This window comes from Brassica rapa, chromosome A10, assembly GCF_000309985.2.
Source record: "Brassica rapa cultivar Chiifu-401-42 chromosome A10, CAAS_Brap_v3.01, whole genome shotgun sequence".
Taxonomy (NCBI): Eukaryota; Viridiplantae; Streptophyta; class Magnoliopsida; order Brassicales; family Brassicaceae; genus Brassica; species Brassica rapa.
The window spans coordinates 15,508,539-15,526,916 of record NC_024804.2 but is presented as its reverse complement, the minus strand read 5'-3'; the positions used below and the strand labels follow the sequence as shown (position 1 = coordinate 15,526,916).

At 35.1% G+C, this 18,378-nt stretch overlaps 2 protein-coding genes and 1 long non-coding RNA gene across 4 annotated transcripts; 1 reads left to right on the top strand and 2 right to left on the bottom strand.

The window, feature by feature from the left end:
• Positions 1 to 5,608: 5,608 nt before the first annotated feature.
• LOC103845846 (apyrase 2) lies at positions 5,609 to 9,079 on the bottom strand. The gene is made up of 9 exons (XM_009122740.3): positions 8,506 to 9,079; positions 7,745 to 7,873; positions 7,604 to 7,660; positions 7,430 to 7,522; positions 6,993 to 7,198; positions 6,768 to 6,859; positions 6,432 to 6,649; positions 6,136 to 6,325; positions 5,609 to 5,928 (listed from the first exon to the last, which is right to left on the bottom strand). The coding sequence occupies exons 1-9, from the start codon at positions 8,824 to 8,826 to the stop codon at positions 5,816 to 5,818; spliced, it is 1,419 nt and encodes a 472-aa protein (XP_009120988.1). The 5' UTR covers positions 8,827 to 9,079; the 3' UTR covers positions 5,609 to 5,815.
• A 275-nt stretch (positions 9,080 to 9,354) lies between these two features.
• On the top strand, positions 9,355 to 11,389 carry LOC117129027. Of its 2 annotated transcripts, XR_004452587.1 has the most exons (3): positions 9,355 to 9,959; positions 10,050 to 10,787; positions 10,862 to 11,389. It is a non-coding gene; the product is annotated as an uncharacterized LOC117129027 (long non-coding RNA). The 2 variants fall into 2 exon arrangements; XR_004452586.1 differs by having other exon boundaries at positions 9,741 to 9,959; positions 10,050 to 11,052.
• A 1,990-nt stretch (positions 11,390 to 13,379) lies between these two features.
• LOC103845845 (probable aquaporin SIP1-2) lies at positions 13,380 to 16,172 on the bottom strand. Its single transcript, XM_009122739.3, has 3 exons — positions 14,796 to 16,172; positions 13,796 to 14,071; positions 13,380 to 13,702 (listed from the first exon to the last, which is right to left on the bottom strand). The coding sequence occupies exons 1-3, from the start codon at positions 15,090 to 15,092 to the stop codon at positions 13,544 to 13,546; spliced, it is 732 nt and encodes a 243-aa protein (XP_009120987.1). The 5' UTR covers positions 15,093 to 16,172; the 3' UTR covers positions 13,380 to 13,543.
• Positions 16,173 to 18,378: the final 2,206 nt, after the last annotated feature.

Sequence of the window (18,378 nt, the reverse complement as noted above, 5' to 3'; positions counted from 1 at the left end):
GGTTGGTTAAATGGGAATGTATTTTACCACTAGGCTACTGGCACTTTCAATGTACTTACTAACATGTTTATTTTTATTTGGTGCATATTAAATATAAAAAATTTTCTAAAAACTTAATAAGATCTTTAAAATTCCAAAAAATTAAAAAATAAAGAAGATTTTTATAAAATTAATTTAGAAATTAAAATTAAAAATAAGATTTTATTTTTCTTTTTAAAAAATAAAAACTCTTCCAAAATTTTCTAAAAACTTAAAAAGATCTTTAAAATTCCAAAAAATTGAAAAAATAAAGAAATTTTTTATAAAATTAATTTTGAAATTAAAATAGAAAATAAAATTTTATTTTTTCTTTTCAAAAAAATAAAAAATCTTCCAAAATTTTCAATTTTTTTAATACATTTGCTAAAAGTTGAAATTAATTATACACACATAAAAAGTTGATAATTCTAACTTTAATTTTTTGCATATTATTATAGTTTTTAAAAATTTGGATTTTTTCAAAAAAAATGAAAATTTTGGAATTTTTTTGATTTTTTTAAAGAAAAACAAATATTTAATTTTAATTCAAAATTAATTTTATGAAGTTTTTGGAAGATTTTTTTATTTTTTTTAAAGGAAAATAATTTTTTATTTTTTTTAAAGAAAAATTTTATTTTATTTTCAATTTTAATTTCAAAATTTATGTTATAAAAAATTTCTTTAATTTTTTCAATTTTTTGGAATTTAAAGTTCGTTTTAATTTTTTAGAAAGAAAAATAAAATCTTATTTTAAATTTTAATTTCTAAATTAATTTTATAAAAATATTCTTTATTTTTTAATTTTTTGGAATTTTAAAGATCTTATTAAGTTTTTAGAGAATTTTTTATATTTAATATGTACCAAATAAAAGTAAACATGTTAGTAACTACATTGAAAGTGCCAGTAGCTCAGTGGTAAAATACCTTCCCATTTGACCAACCAACCTGGGTTCGAATCCAGGGGTTTACATATTTTTAATTTCAAATCGTGTAAAACGACGTCGTTTCATCTCATTTGAAAACGACGTCGTTTTACTTAACGTCAACAATAAACGACGTCAAATATTTCTGTTAAATTTGTTGACGGCGTGCTAAATTGGCAAGTCAGCGAAAACATTGTTAATTAATTTTAAAGTCAATGAAAATTTGGTGTTTTTTTGGCCAGCCCCAAAGTTCATGTTTGTTTTAGCAATTCGTGTAAAGTTGAGGTTTTTTTTGGCCGAATTCTCGATCATAAATTCATAATGTCGTAGCCTTATTCTTTAGTGTTCATACTGTTCTTTTACAGTCTGGTTCCATATGTGGCCTTGGCCCAGACATATAGTCAATAGGTCATTTATAAATCTTAGTTTTATATTTATATAAATTTCCGAAAAATGTTAAAAATCTTTTTCTATACACAATTTCAAGTACTTTTCCGGATTCCCTGCTAGCGAAAATTCTCCTAAGCAAGTATTGCAACAAAGTCTCTTTTCTAAAGGTACAAGCGGCTAGTAATGTCTCACATGGCTGGAGAGGAATCCTACTAGGTAGGAATCTACTACTAAGCCACCTAGGAAAAGCCATTGGAGATGGGGAATCAACCTCGGTTTGGAATGATTCGTGGATTAAACCTGATGAGAACATAAAGCCTTTCGGTCCTATGTCCCTGCAAGACAGAGATCTCATGGTTTCAGATTTACTTACTAGAGAAACAAGAGAATGGAACGAAGCAAAAGTGGAAAACCTCCTACCTGAACTTAAAGACCACATACTAACTCTGCGACCCAGCATCCTGGGGTCACCAGACACTTTCATCTGGCCCCTGCAAAAATCAGGTATTTACACTGTCAAAACGGGATACAACGCAATACAAGCTACAAAAAACTAATCGACTAGCATACTCTTGGCTAGGGAGGTTCACCCATGAAATAAACTTATTTGGAGCCCACCCTTGTCACCAAAGTTGAAGCGGTGGGAAACAACGCTCTCCCGACAGGAGCAAATTTGTACACAAGAGGTTTGCTTACAAATACAATGTGCCACCGCTGCGGAGAGTTAGAAACTGTCTCGCATATCCTCTTCCAATGCCCCTTTGCAATGGAAGTATGGAATCTGGGACCGTGGGAACACACTTTGGACACTTCTCAACAGACCTCTTTCTTCGACAAGGTACAATACGCTATGCTACAAGTTCCCCTGCCTCCATATGGTTTTACTGGAAATGCCCTCCCATGGATCTGCTGGACCTTATGGATCTCGCGAAATCTCCTCCTCTTTGAGAATCGCCGACAAACAGCGGGAGAAGTCTTCGCAAAAGCCATAGGATCCCTCAAAGAATGGGAATTAGCGCAACCGCTGAAGAAGGAATCAACTCCTAAGAGCTCATACCAGAACCAAGAGCCAGTAGAAACCTCAAGGGAAATCATCTGCAATACGGACGCCTCATGGAAGGGAGGGATCAGATCGGCGGGTCTGGCCTGGATCTTCACTGATCCCTCTTCGCAGGAGCTCCAAAGAGGATCAAGTGCTCAAGATTTCGTCTCCTCACCGTGCATGGCCGAAGCCTTAGCGATCCGAGAAGCCCTTCTCCAAGCAGCGTCTCTCAATTACCACCATATCTGTGTCAAATCAGACTCTCAAGTACTCGTTAACACGATCTCCGCACGCCGACGATCATCGGAACTCTTCGGGGTTCTCGCCGATATCCACGATTTAGCCTTCTCACCGTCTTCAGCTTTTCAGTCTTGTCGTTTCCTTTACATTCCCCGTTCTCAAAATGGTCTTGCTGATGGGCTCGCAAAATGTTGTTTAGCGGCCCATTTAATCAGTAAGCCATCCTCTGTTGTTTAAAAACCCTCTCGTTAATCTAAGTATTTGGTTGATCAAAAAAAAAAGAGAAATTGCATTGCATATACAAACATAACCCCTTAATTTGCAGCGATGGAAAGTATACTTTTTTGATGTCGTGTATTTTCGTATTGTCCATACTGTCCCTATTTATATTTTCAAAACTATCTGGTCTATATATATTTACAACGCATGAGAAACTGTGTTGTGTCAGGAGAAGCACGATAATCGATACATGCATTCTCTAGAAACTGACTCTCTTCATCTCCCTTCTCCCCCCAAATTATTTTCTTATCTGTGTCAGGAAAGTGATTTGCATTTTCCCAGAAAAAAAAGCTTCTCTTTTGTTCTCCGTTTTCTTAGCATTTTCCTGAAGCCATGAAGAATGAATCGAATCTCAGAAAAAAAACTGTTACTTTAGCCCTTTTAATTTTAAAGGTAGATCCTTGCTCTCGTTTTGTTTTTTTTTGTTTTTCACTTTACTGATAAGGTCCCATATGGGCCAATAATTTAAAGATTCTTTTTAACCGGGGCTTCTAGCTCTAGTGGTAAAGGGCTTACAGCTGTGAGTACCGCCACCAGGGTTCGAATCCCGGCCACTGGGGAATTAACATTTCGACATCGCCAGGGACAGAGGACCGACACGTGGCAACACGTGACTAGTCTGGATCACTTCGGTGGGGCCAGGATACCTCTGTATAATTCAAAAAAAAAAAAAAAAAAGATAAGGTTTCTGAGTTTATTCATCTGCTTTGCTTTATGTTCGTCTTCAGTCTCGTAGGAATCTACACCTTTTGCTTAGTTCTTCTGTGGATTTTGTTTCAGATAAATATTTTGTTTCATTGCTTTGCAACTTCGGAGCAGAGGAGGATCTTCTTCTTATCATGTTTTTTGTTGCCAAAGATGTTTGTATCCTGTGATATATGTGAAGTAAAATATGCATCTCTAGAAACATGAGTTTTGCCATTTCAAAATAAAGACAGTCAATTGTTCAAATAGCCGTATAACACAAATCTTAAAACCAGCTAAACATTGAGTGTACGGTTATGTCGGAGGATAACTTTGCTAACTTATGATTGATGTTCTCAAAAAATTTAACCATTCACGTTTTTATATAGATCGTACGTGGACTATTTTAAATTATATATTTTTATAAAAAAATATATTCTTCTAGTGTTCAAATAGCCGGTAAACAAAGCTATTGTTAGCAAATCACTGTTTATATACATTGTTAGCCAGCTAAAGTAACAAATATATTGCCTGAAAAGATTTGATTTGAATATGTAAAAATATTGAGCATGTGATGGTCTATTTCTGATGGTTTCATTTGCTTTGTAACTTCAGAGCAGAGGAGCATCTTCTTCTTATCATTTTTTTTGTTGCCAAAGATGTTTGTATCTGTGATATATGTGAAGTAAAACATGCGTCTCTTGAAACATGAGTTTTGCCATTTCAAATTAAAGACAGTCAATTGTTCAAATAACCGTATAACACAAATTTTAAAACCAGCTAAACATTGAGTGTACGGTTATGTCGGAGGATAACCTTGCTAACTTATGATTGATGTTCTCACAAAATTTAACCATACATGTTTTTATATAGACCGTACGTGGACTATTTTAAATTATATATTTTTATAAAATAAAATATTTTTTTAGTGTTCAAATAGCCGGTAAACATAGCTATTGTTAGCAAATCACTGTTTATATATATTGTTAGCCAGCTAAACTAACAAATATATTGCATGAAAAGATTTGATTTGAATATGTAAAAATATATTTGTTGGCCGGCTAAACAAACAAATGTTAACCGGCTAAACTAACAAATACGTAAACATTAGTAACTCATGTTAGATGGTTAATTATTATATTATCTTTTCGTATCTAACAGATCTCCATAAGGATACCAAGACGAACTGGATAAAGAAAATCTGCTTTGAAAATACAGAACAGTAATGTGATGCGAGACTATTAGTTAGTGTGATCATAATCTTTTGATGTCATTCGAAACCTTAAGGTTTGAGAAAAAAGCGATATCGGAGGTTTTGTGGTGAGAGAGAGAACAAGAAATTTTGAATAAAATAATACTTTTTGAAAGAAGGAGATTAGAAAGCTCATGTGTAAAATGGAGAAAAAGAGAGAAAAGTAAGCGAGAAGAGAGAGAGAAAACAAAATAATAATTTGTATAAAATAGTATTTTTTGAATATAGACCCAAACAATTATAAACGGTCCGCTGTATATATATGTTTCCTAATCATTACTTGCATGCCATAACTGCAAAACCCTTTCTGCTTCTCGGTGTAAAAAGAATAGCTATAGGGTTATCAATGTCTTTTCTCACCTATCGAAGCTGGGCCTTACTTCTGGGCTGTACATTTTTCCATTTCCGCAAATTCTCACTCTTTCTATATTTACGGTGCAAATCGCTCAAAAAAAAATACACAATTTCAATATCCAAGAAGAAAAACATCTTCTACTAAATTTTGGTAATATTTAAAAGGGGGCCAAATAAAATGATGATTCACCATTTGTTGTGTGCAAGTAATTGCATATCTTACCAAGGACACCAGCTAGTCAGCTACAGACAACAATTTGACTTCAATCTCCACGTGGATTAACGAAGCACCACAATGGAAAATTAAACACAGCAGTTCCTTTATTTTATATGTACGACTGGTATTTTGTTCATTAAATTACTAAATTTGGTCAGACTGATACAATATCTATAGTTGTTACTTAAATACTAGATTTTAAATATATCTGAGCCAAATCTACAACAGATTGTCATATACCATTGTAGATTTTTTTTTAATATGCTTTACCAAACAATAATCATCTTTATATATCACTAATAATAGTAAGTTTTTTTAGCATTACAACAAAAATAAACTTTTAAAAAAATTTGGAAACAATAAATATTTGCTAGTGAAATCAAAAGAATGATGTGAGTACTTCCCAAAATGCCCTGTCACGGTGAGGAGACGGCCTCAATGGCGCTACCCAATGGCCAGGCAGCTTCCACTGCGTGCTCTCCGTATTTCACCTTCTTCACTAATGTTATTGTCTGTGTTGGCTTCAACCCTATTTTTATTTTATGCCCAAAACACAAAGTAGAAAATGAATTACTATGATAATCATATCATGGTAGCAGTGGTAATGATGCATCATACAATCTTAATGTCTCCACTCTTGCATATGTGTTTTTAGTCATTTAGTCCTAGTCAGTATAACCTTAACTTCTACAAATAAGTTGTGACCGATAAAATAGGAAAAAAATGAGATGCTTACCGAATCCATCAACGAGCAGAGTATATTGGTAAACGAGGTCCACGCACAAGTAAGGCAAATTATCTTCCTCCACACGTGGGAACTTTGATTTTCCCTCCTCCATTTTCATACTACAAGCTTTCTTTGCTGCTTTCTCAAAGTCTATTGGACGAACTGTAGCCACAGGTTGCTTCGGGTCCACGAATCCAGCCTGTGCGCATAACCAAGCCCATTGTCCCGAGTTTAACAAAGAAACACACAGGTTGTTGTGTAAACATGGTTTACAGAAAACTAAAGGTGTCTTTTAGTTGGCTTACCTCAGCAGCACGATCGAAGAAAAAAGAAGCAACGAACATATTCTTTTGGCCGCCACCTCGACCACCATTCCATACTCCACCAAATGTGCATTTCATGTGTGTACAAAGTGTATCATTCACTTTGAGTGCGTTGATCGTGAACCTCCGGCACTCATCAAGACTCGCGCCAGATTGCAACGCAGCCGCTTTAAGCTCTTCTCCTCCATACTTGTAAGTACCTACAGCGAATAAAATATGTCAGAGGAAGGATGTCGAAGATAATGGCAATAATGAAAACATGTGTCATACGGTGAGGATAAATGCAAAGAAGTCTAGTTGGAAAGAATATTCTCTCACCATCATAGCCTGTCACAATGCAGGGGCTGTTTGAATCTTCAGAAACTTTCAAAATCTCTGCTCGAGCAGCCAGTAATCCGTAATGTAGGTAACTACAAACAAGAAGAGGAAAATAGCATCTCACAATGAACATTTTTGAATATAACAAGTTGTGTGTTTGGCATGAAAGGAAGAAAAAAAAATTGAAGAAACATTAAATAAAAGAAACCATAACAGCTGACAAACCTGTGAACATAGAGGAAATACTTCCGTCCCTTCAGATACATTTCTCTGACATAAGCATCCTCTCCTTCCAATGGTTTTGGTGCACTTGCAGCATCTTCCTCGGATATAGCATATGCCATTTGAACAGAACCCCCTCCAAGATCAACCACTCCAACCGTATCTGAGTATGGTTTTCCCAAGTTCCTCAACAAGTAGTTGATCGTTACCTGCAGAGTCGGAGCCAATTAAGACAAAAAAATTTAACATTTACAAACTAGACTTCAAACTATTATTGTTGCCATAGTGAAAATTGAACACTTCTTGACTAATTTAGAAACTAGAAAGGATAACAGTTTTTGGAATTGGGGAAGATAAGACTAAATGCATAGACGCACACACATAAGATCTACAGCAACATGACTTCAAGTAGGAACACAAACAAATGTGGGACAGCTTACCCACTGATATGAACCTTCCTGGGTTCCATCCAGCACAGTAACAGCATTCGCCTCAGTTTTGAGCATGCTTCTATCTCTCAAGAGTTCTTTAACCTTACAAACAAAATTATAATAACTTAGAGCTAAGTCAGCAGCATACGAATGTGCATCAAAAATATTTAGAAATAAAATTACCGCTTGCAAAATGTTCTCAGACGCTTCATGACCCAGCGTCCTCAAACCTGCAGTTGCCTAACAGGATATAATGAAGAAAATAACATTTCAGATGATTCAAAAAATAAACAACGACAGTATGATAACTACTCGCTGCCATACCCCAACTCTAACAGGTGTCTTAGGACGCAACTCGCGGGGAACAGAAGACTCTGCCTTGTCAAGAAGAGACACCAAAGAGTTTGCTGCTTGTCGGGGATCAGTTGGATACGCACTCAAGCCTGGTTTTAGCTGAAATCAAATCAGTCAATACTTTAGCTCCAAAGTTCCAACAAGCACCACTAAAGTGAAGCTTAAACAATAAGTTCAAACCACTGAAAATAATCAAATATAATGAGACAAAGGAATGTGATGCTAGTTATGCGTGTTCAAGCATCCTATTAGGATTCCAGAAACACACAGTTCATGCCATATTATATACACTTATACCCTTGCCGCCCTGAAATTTACAGGGCCATAAACTTTATTAATATAAATATTTATAGAAATTTATTATACATTTGGAGGACATAGAAATGTTCAAGAAATCGTTCGTTGTTTTATATGAGATTATTGATTAGCCGGACGGTTAGACTATGATTAATCTCAGTCTTTTAACTTGGTTATTAGTTTCTGCTAAAAAACTGTTTAACTTTTTTAAAGATTTTGACAAAGAAAAACTAAGAGTTGGTTTTTAGCCAAAAAAAAATGTCAAATCACGAGTTAACCGGTTAGAGGGTTTAATCATGCTCTTAGATCCATTTTTTGCTCCTAGAAAAATCATCCGATTTGCTGGAGGCCTAGGCCGTTATTTTAGAGCACTGTATAGAACAATGTATATTCAACCGTTAAGCATCGCCTATAGATGAAGATAGGAACTGAACCTGTAGGAAGAGCTCGAGTTCATTCCCGAGAGGAACAAGATCCAAATTCTTATCAAAACAGTAAACATGTACACGGCTCCCGGAGCTTCCAGCGTCAAAAACCACGGCGTAGTTCTTCGGAGGCCTCGAGTTGGGGCCTCCCTTGCGGTTAAGCACCGTGTACTCTTCAACGACCGCGTCGGTTGTCGATCTCCCAGGCATCAGCAGAAGAACGAGAGCGATCAACACAACGGGAACCGATATCACGAGCAGGATGCTTCGGTGGCGTTGGATCTTGTCGGCGAGAGACTCGTGCCGTCCGATCCCGCGCTTAGCCGTCATTTTCTCTCCGTCGACGGAGAGGAGTCCCTGATGATATTCGGAGGTGGGAGGAGAACCGGTGGCGGTGGAGACGGACTCTAGTAGCTCAGTGTAGGAAGGCGAACGGTAGCGTATCTTACCGTTGCCGGAGGTCTGCGGCGGATCCTGTGACGGCTCCAGATCGAACGATGGGGATTCAAAAGCGGGGCTAGTCGTATCGCCGAACTGATTGGAGGTTCGATTTCAAGTTGTTGCTTTTCTAGATCTGTATTTGTATTTGAGCGACAGAAACAGACAAAAGACGTTATGGCCTTTTACGAGAGCGTAAAAGTAACTCTCACGATCAGTACGGTGCAAAATCGTTAAAACTCTGGTATTTTTTACTGGGTGAGGTGAAAAAACAAAAACAAAATGTATCATAATGTTCTTGTGATTTACACAACTTGCAGTGCAGACAAGTTCTGATGGTTAACAGAATCTCTGAAAAAAATGATTTATGAATAATTATATAGACTAGTGTTGAAAATGTTCTTGATTATTTCGAGGAAGGTTTGATAACATGGTTTGGTGCACAACCAAATTCATGGATTGTATAGGCAGTTATATTAATTTCATTAAGCTTGTGTAGGATCAAAGAAGCACACTTGATGTAAAATAGTTTTTCCTGAATAAAATTTAACATTTATTCAAAAAAAAAAAATGTTCTTGATGATGTAAATAGAATCGTTAAACCTGAATATTCATAAGGCATATAGAGTTGTAGATTATAGAATCTTATTACATAAAGTAGACTGTGTCTCTCTTCTCCTGCTGCCAGCGCAACAAATAGAGGAAGGAGGAGTCGACAGCTGTCCCGCAACCAAAACGCAGAGCATCTTTTAAGTTTGTGTCATTTGGGTTTCTCGGTTCGTTGGGCCTTTTACGTCGTGAGCCCATCACGTGTTATATCAGACGATGCGTTTTGATTAGGTTAACGTCTTCGCGTATACAGAGACAAAGATGAAACCCTTTGCGCCATAGACGTATCGTCTCCTTCCTCTCCCGATCTCAGAAACTGATCAATCACCTTTAAACCTCCCATTAAACGATCGCCCACGATGTAGATTCAATGCGAGATTTTAATTGCGGATGGCGATGGAGTCGACTATAAGAAGGTAAGCTTGCTTCTTCTCAGATACCACATCTCATTTGTTCTAAAAAAAAAAGCAATGGCTAACGTTTTGCTATTCCTCACTGATTTGCAGACTGGCCGCTCCTCTTCCACCGTTGAAGTTTGCTTGCTCCGCTTCTGGGAAGCCAGAAACATCCGCCGTGGTGGCGAGCTCATGGCCGTTGACATGCTCTTACTTGATTCTCAGGTTATGTATTAGATCCGCCTTTTGGTTTTAATTTGCTGATTGTAATTGTCAGTTTTTGTTTTGGTAACCTGTAGTCTATTTCACACCGATTGGTTTTTAGTTTTTAATGATTGTTTTGTAAATATTTGATGTTCATCCGTTTCACCGTCTGAGTAAATCCATCGGTTCACATCTGTAGTCATCTCCACTGTTTTGTATTTAGATTTTGTTAGAAGATAATTGTGTTATTTTACGATTCTGTTTCTTACTTTGATTTTTTTGTTTGTGTATATTCTTAGTATGGTTTCTTCATTGTTTGATTTATGCTGATTTGTATTGTGTTATTTGTGTTGCAGTTTTTGCAGATGTCCCTGCGTCTCTTCCTTTTTGAGTTTCAGTTTCCATCTTAGATGTCTGAATCTCTGTTGATGTCTGATTATATGTAACTGGATTTGAAATACATTATGTTGCCAAATGAAATGAGCAACTGAGTGTTTCTAAGAACTGATTCATTTATCGAGTTTGTTACTTCTGCAGGAGCAAAAAGTGGAATCTTTGGATGATTAGGGCGAGACCAGTAGCTTATGGTCCTGAAATAGTGCATCGAGTCGAGCCTGTGAGCTTAGAAGAACTTGGACGGCCGAGGTTTGATGTCATAATTGCTTTGTATTCAATCTCCAGTACATGTTTTTGAGCCTTAAATCGTTTGCATTTGAAAGTGATGCTCCTGAAGCAAAAAAGGCTGAGAAGAAGAGCAAATCTTTAAGATGGCTCTTAGCACTGCAGCAGTCACGTTAGAGAACCAATCTGCTGTATCCAAAGTCATACCAAAGGATGACGTCAAGTGGACACGAAGGAGGAGGTCGTGAGATATTGAAGAGGCTCACCAACATTGTAGCCAAGAGATGTACACAAAAAGTTCTATTGAGTCTAGCCCATCATCTACTTCAGACTTCTTCCCTAAAGCAAGATAATTTTAAAGTCTTTAATGTGTTGTGATCGTGATCATAGTATACTGTTAATAATAAGGGATGCTCATTGACTTAAACAAATAAAAAACGTCTATGCTCATTGCCTTTGGCTTTATACTAACAAAAAAACGTGCAAGACTGCAGAATCAGTAAGCCTGCAAATCAGTAACCCGAGACAGAAGACACGGATCCTACATAGCTCTTCTCCTTTGTTTGAGATGATCATCTTTTTATCTGATGCCTACTGGTGTTAGTTTTCATTAGCTTTTGTTTTCTTTCGCTCTTCCCTTTGTTTCTGCAGGCAGAGAGCCTTGCTTTATACCCTCTGTACTTTGGTATTTTTGATTTAATGAACGACTCAGCGTTAAAAAAACGTGCAAGATTTTTCTTGGCGCCAGCCGTTTTCTATTGACTTTTGATGAAAAATGGTGTAGTCAAGTGTCTTCTTTCATTGCGTTCTTAAACTCCAACAATAGAGAAAATATCAAATTAAGTGATGATTTTTTTGCCCATTGATCTTCAATATTTAAAGAAAGAGAACATAACTGAGAAGCTAAATTTAGGATTACAAAATAACATGCGTAAGCGGAACAGAACGTAGCCTCAATTATAAAAAACATATTTTTTTAATAAAAGTATAATTTAAGCATCAAAACTTTAATGTTTACACCATTTTTAAATTTATAGTCTATAGTTTCAAAAAAAGAGTATAAACATATATAGATTGAAATTGTTAACATTTAAATTATATCATTACTTATTTCTGTATAAGTTATTGTTTTGGAACATAATCTAGAACAAACCAAGTCATGACAACTATTGATATAATATATTACTTTGGCAGACTTGCTCATAACTAAGTCTTGATATTAGAGGTAAGCCAATGCGAGTTTCGTTGAGGTCAAAGGCAATGTACTGTTTAGACAGAGAATCTCCTGACATCCATGGTTTTGTTGGAGAATACGTCTGAAAACACAACAACGTTTCCGTGAACAACTTAAAAAGAAAGGAAAGTAAACAAAGGATTTCAATTTAAGAAGAAATAATCGTGTACTAAAACAAAAACAAAGAAAAAAAAAGAAGAGAAAGAAATAATCGTACTTGGCACCAATCATCATTTAAGTTGTATTTAACTTTTAAGTATCTCTTGAGCTTCAAAAGAAGATGTAAGGATAGAGGTGATATGCAATCAATGTGAAGTAGCACCAAAAGAAAGACTGGCATGACTCATGAGACTAACGCCACATATATATAAATAAATAAACGAACACCAATGATATCAGCTAAATTTGGACAAACCATATGTAATAAGCTCAGCCGATCTTCCCAAACAGACCCAAAAAATCAAATAGAATTCAAACGTTGTGAAGTATTTTTTTTTCATATATCCAGAATACCAAACAAATCCAATTCTTGAGAAAGAACTTTGTATTTACTATCTCTTCTCTTTTCAAAATAAAGAAATTAGACCACTCAAAAATCACAAATAATACAATTGCCTTACAAACGTATGATTGTTCAAAATGATTCCGAAATTTCATGTCAAAGCAACGTACTCGCCACTTCCTCATAAACATATCATTTTATACATAAGTCAAAACCATCAGATAAATACTTCTAAAGTAAACATTAAAGCTGACCACAATTTCAGCGCCACAAAAACTGAATACTCAATTCCAATATCAACATAGGTTATATAATCAACATGCCCTACTACATACATCTAGAATTCAAGTAACCTTTTAAGACATCATTATAACATAAATATCAAAACAAACAACAACAATTTTTTTTATAATAGTAATTACTAAGATTGTCCAAAACAACTATAATAACTTTGACAAAGAGTTCCTTTAAATTAAAACCTCATTTTTCACTATTTATAAATACTCACAAAAAATAGTATCAGAAAATTACTCCTCATTTTCTTTTGATCGAATCTGAATGATTTATGTATTTTATAGTATTGTAAAACTGAAAACACTATCAAAGCTTACAATTCAGGATTAAAACAACAAAAATATTAAGAACCCAATTATTTTTAGTTATATAGTTGAAATCTGGTGTATGCAACATAATTATAGTTACACCCAACTCAACATAAAAGAAAATTGACACAAAATTACATTTTTTTATAAAACTCGATTTATCAAATCCCGCCCGTAGGGCGGGCCTATCCTAGTTTCTGATAAAGTGGAGTAAAATTCAGTGTTCAGAAAAACTAGCTATGATTCTTGGTTTGACCGGTTAAGTTTTGGTTATGTGGTAAGAAAACCGGACGAGAGTGAATCCATTGAGAACAAAATAGAGGACATGAGTTTACAAAGTATAAATGACGACAAAGAGATCTCTGTACGACTACAACTCAAAAACAAACAATAAGTAGTATATATAATTCATGAAATTTTGAGTTGTGTTCTTCCTATTTACTCAAGCTTTCTTCTGTTTTTTCTGGACCGGAAGTGGCGGCGGAAATAGACTCCGAAAGAGAATCGCAGACAAAATAGCTCCGGTGAAGGAGCTGAACCAATACACATAGAAATGGTTCCATGTGTTGTGTGACTTGTGTATATATGCCCACCCAAATGCCTGCATCCACGAGAGACAAGACTATCAAGATTCATAGTATGAAAAAATAAGTTCAACAATTACTGAGTGGGATCAATAGTATAATGAACTTACGATGGCAGGATTCATGAATGGTCTAGTGAATGTAGATCCTGCGATGAACACTGAGACGGTGGCTATAGCGAGTAAAAATGTTTTAGCTAGCAGTTTGCGAGGACCTCTTAGGATAATCAGCAATACCAAAAATGTAACACAAAAACTTAGAATCACTTCTGAAATAGCTCCACTGTGTGCATCAACTCTGAATGATGGACGCCCTCCAATCATAGTCTTATATTTTTCTGGTATCATCTCCATTATTGTTATCGCACCTGCTGCTGCACCAAGTGCCTGAAATCACAAATTATTTTTTTCCCCTTAAGATGATTTTGAAGACTGGGAAGTAAAGTTTGTAGAGCAGAAGGGTGTAAGGAATTAGAATCAATAACGAATTGACGTGATCTTTTCATATGTGGTTTTTGAGTTGTAATAAGGTTAAATTAGTGGTCAGTAACGAATTGGTGCAGAGGACATCAACGGAAGACATAGGAGAAGAATAGTGCTTATAAATGGAAGAAATCGGAAAAAGTGTTATTAAATATATATATAGAAAAGCGCCAAAAAAATATATTATAAAATAAATTTACATTCAAAATCATATATATACGTTGGAAAAAAAACAAAATACGCCAGCAAGTTCCAGTCGAGAAAGAAAAGTCTGTAGTTAATAACGTTTCTATCGTTGACAGAAAAAGAAAATAACGTTTGTATCGTTGATATCTGTGTTATTCCAACCACTTTTACAAATCACACGTGGAACACACATGTTAGAAACTTCACATAAACCAACCAACGCAAGAAGATCCGTTTTCTGTTCATGCACTCAAATCTCAATATAGTGTTAATCAACACACTGATTGAACAATAAACAAATGTAATAAAAATAAATAAAAATGTGCAAGGATCATACTTTAACAGATGCTTATTCGAATACTCAGGAAAAGATGTCACAACTATCAATTAAACACTTTTTTTTTATTCGGTGTCAAAAGCTAGTAAGAACATAAGTGTATACCTGAGCCGGGGATCTAATAGCCAAGGAGAAGAGAGAATCTGCAGAAACGCCGGCGGTATAAAACGCGGCGTTTCCACAAGGGTTGAAGCTAGCGCCACCGAGAAAGTTTCCAATAACCGTGAAAACCGAGATAGAGAAGAAAACAACCACAGTCGTAATCAGCGGAGGTGCCCAAGTGATGCCATGAAACCCGGCTGCGGAAACAATCGCCGCCGTTTGTAACCCAAACGTCGCCGAGAGAATAACCCAGAAAAAGGTTATCACCATATCACCTAACGCAGACCTCACAGCATTCATCTTTCTACTTTGAGACGAACTCACGATTTATTCGGTTTACGTAGCGTTTTTGGTGTCTTGAAACGTATTTGCGTTTTCTTGTATATATAAATAAACGTTTGGGTTTTGAGAAGATTGTTATATTGTCTTCTTTTACCTTCTTGAAAAGGATATATACTACTAGTCCAATCAAAAATGATATTCTTTTTATATAAAAGGAAGATATGTTTGAGTGACTCACCTAACGCACGTAGCAGATAAGAGCTGGGCGTATTAGTGTTGGAATAATGGTTACCTGAATTTGCATAGATAGAGAGACATGTATCTCCAGCTATTTGTGAGTTTTGTAAGAAAAGGAATATGTAAAGTTTAGTAACACAATATTTTGCTTATATTTACCAGAGAGGGTTTTTATCATATTACAAAATGAGTTTGTATATAGAATCATTACCTTGTATTATTTATTTGAATTAGTATTTACTTTTTTAACTCAGATTTTTTACTAAAAATCCAAATTAATTAGCTGCAATACAGATCTGATAATCTAGAGGTTTAACCACTAAACCAATTCATCGTTGGTGACTTTTCAAGTTTGAACCCGATGCGTTCACTTGAACAAGTCACTTGAACTCTAGTTTCTCACTAAATAGTAAATAGTGTAGATAATTTGTGATAAATTGATTACATAATAGTTTTTTGGTGGGCTAAAATGTTGGTTGCATTAAAATAAATTAAAAAGGAGCAAGAATTACCATTGTCATTATTGTACGGGGACACAGAGAACCCAAAATGATGATGCCAGCCCATAAGATAGTAACCCAGTAACAGCCCAATTTAGTGGAACATGACATGAATAGTTGCTCAAACGTCTAAAGGAAAACAATCCAGTCCAGCACTACAAGTCTACAAGTAGGGGGGTGGGGCGTTCGGATCGGGTATTCGGTGGACTTTCGGATTTTCAGGTATTTTGATACAGGGGTATAAAACCCGTTACCCATTCGAGTAATTCGATATAGAGGCATAGAATCCGTTCGGGTATTTCTATATTTTGGGTCGAATTCGGGTATTTTAAGTCTGGATTCAGATATTTAGATTTTGAAGAAAAAAAATTCTTCATTGTTTAAGTTCTTTGTATTTAAAATTTACACTTTTAACTTAGCTGGTTTTTTTAATTTTTAATAGACTAAAGTATTAACAGGTTTGAAGATAAAATTTTTAAAATAGAAAAATACTATAGTTTATTTGTTATTTTAAAAAAATTGGATGAAACTTTTCTTAATATAAGAAACAAGAATTTGATATGTATTTTAAGCGAGTAACAAATGATTTTGTCCATAATTATATGTATATTATCTGATTTTGCGCAGTGTGCAACATCAATATATATATTTTGAATAAAATTAGAGAAATAAACTAGAAATATAAAGTCAAGTATTCATATGTTCGGTTATTTTGGGATATCCATTCGGGTTCGGATATTACCCGCTCGGGTTCGGATATCTAATATCTCCTAATTCAATACCCGTTCGAGTATTTTATTACTTCCGTTCGGGTTTTTTGGGTAAAATGTCTACCCCTATCTACAAGGGTGAACCAAGTGTTGAAGAATCGAGCGATCGATTCATTTGTTGATCGTCACAAATCGTAACTTGCCAAAGATTACGATTGAGTATGACCAGCCAGGTAAATATACGTCTTTTGATCCATACTATCTTATGTCACACAGTGGGTCTATTCTCCGTTACTTGATTATAGATAGCGCTTGATCTGAAAGCGTGCTTCTCAACTCCATCATTTATCCAGCATTGGCGCCAGTAATTGTAACAGATAACATTATTACCGCTTGATCGTTAACGTAACTTTCATTTAATTCTCTTCCTTTTCTAAGTTTTCTTTTACGGTTTAGGACTTAATAGAGTTAAGGAGTAACACATGAGACAATTTTTAGAATATACACTGGAAGAATACTGGTATGTATATATTGCATAACTCCTTTCAATCTTTCATAGTGGCCTCATCAGACACGCTATTGGAACCCAAAGAAAGAAAGAAAAACATGGTAAAGAAAAGACAAGGACGAAGAGCGAACATTTTGCTGCTTACTCACATAAAGACTAATTTTCTTGAACCCAAAGATTGGTTTTAGTTTGTGAACCAGAGTCACGTCTCCGGTAAATACACTGAGAAACAGACGACGAATGATTGACATACGGAGAATAGTAACTGAAAGTATCATTAATCGGGTAAATCATTTAACAAAAAGTCGAAAGCATAAAAACCAAATGTACCAAAATTTATTGCTTGTGATAGATTATAAAAACGCTTGCGGATTTCATTATTTTATTTTTGTATAACATTTTAGTATTATAGAGTTATATTTTCTTAAAAAATTAGCCAAGTAGTAGGTTCACTTTTGTTATGAATGTATAGAAAAAGAAAACCATATTGAACCGACAGATAAATGCACACAACTGACAAAATTATTTGGTTGGAGTATGGCAGCCAAAATAAAGGTTTTGACTTTTATAATGTGAACTTTGACTGCTGCAAATATCCAAAAGACGCCCAAAACTTCTCCACCGTCATCGTCAAGCTTAAGCCAACCAACCACATATTTTATTATTTTTTGACACATCAGCTACCATCTTTTTTATCGTCAAAAAGCTACCATCTTTTTTTTTCTACCATCTTTCTAAAACAAACTTAACAAAAAAAAATAACTACTTTTTTCAAGTGTAACGCCATATTCAGATTTGGATTTGGTAACTGAAACAATCTCCATGAGTTTGTTCAATTAACGAAGCTTTAATTAGTAGTTTAGACCCCTTTTTTCTGTAAAGCTTGCGTTTTATTCGACTGCAAAACATAAATGTTACTACAGTATAAATATACTCGTTCAATAGCTAGTTAAAGTTTTGGAAGAAAACAATAGCTAAGATTAACTAAATAATTGGTTGTCTAGTGGTGAAAAGTCTATCTAAGAGACTAGTCTTCGACCCCTTTTGTTTCACAATGGTTGCTCCTTATAGGGAAAATTGACATTTTAACCCTGAACTTTCAAAAATAAATCAAACAAACTTTGAACTACAAAATAGGTCATTTAAACTATCAACTATTAGTCAAATACAAAAAAACCACAAACTTTCATTGACCAAGCCTTTTTAATTCTGTAATTAATCATCCGTTAGTTAAAAATTAACAGACGTTTAATGTCTAAACGTCTTCGTTTGACAACACGAAAAAACCTTATTCTAAACCCGAAATTCCCCAATCCACATCCCTAAATCCCTAATTTTTTAATTTCTTG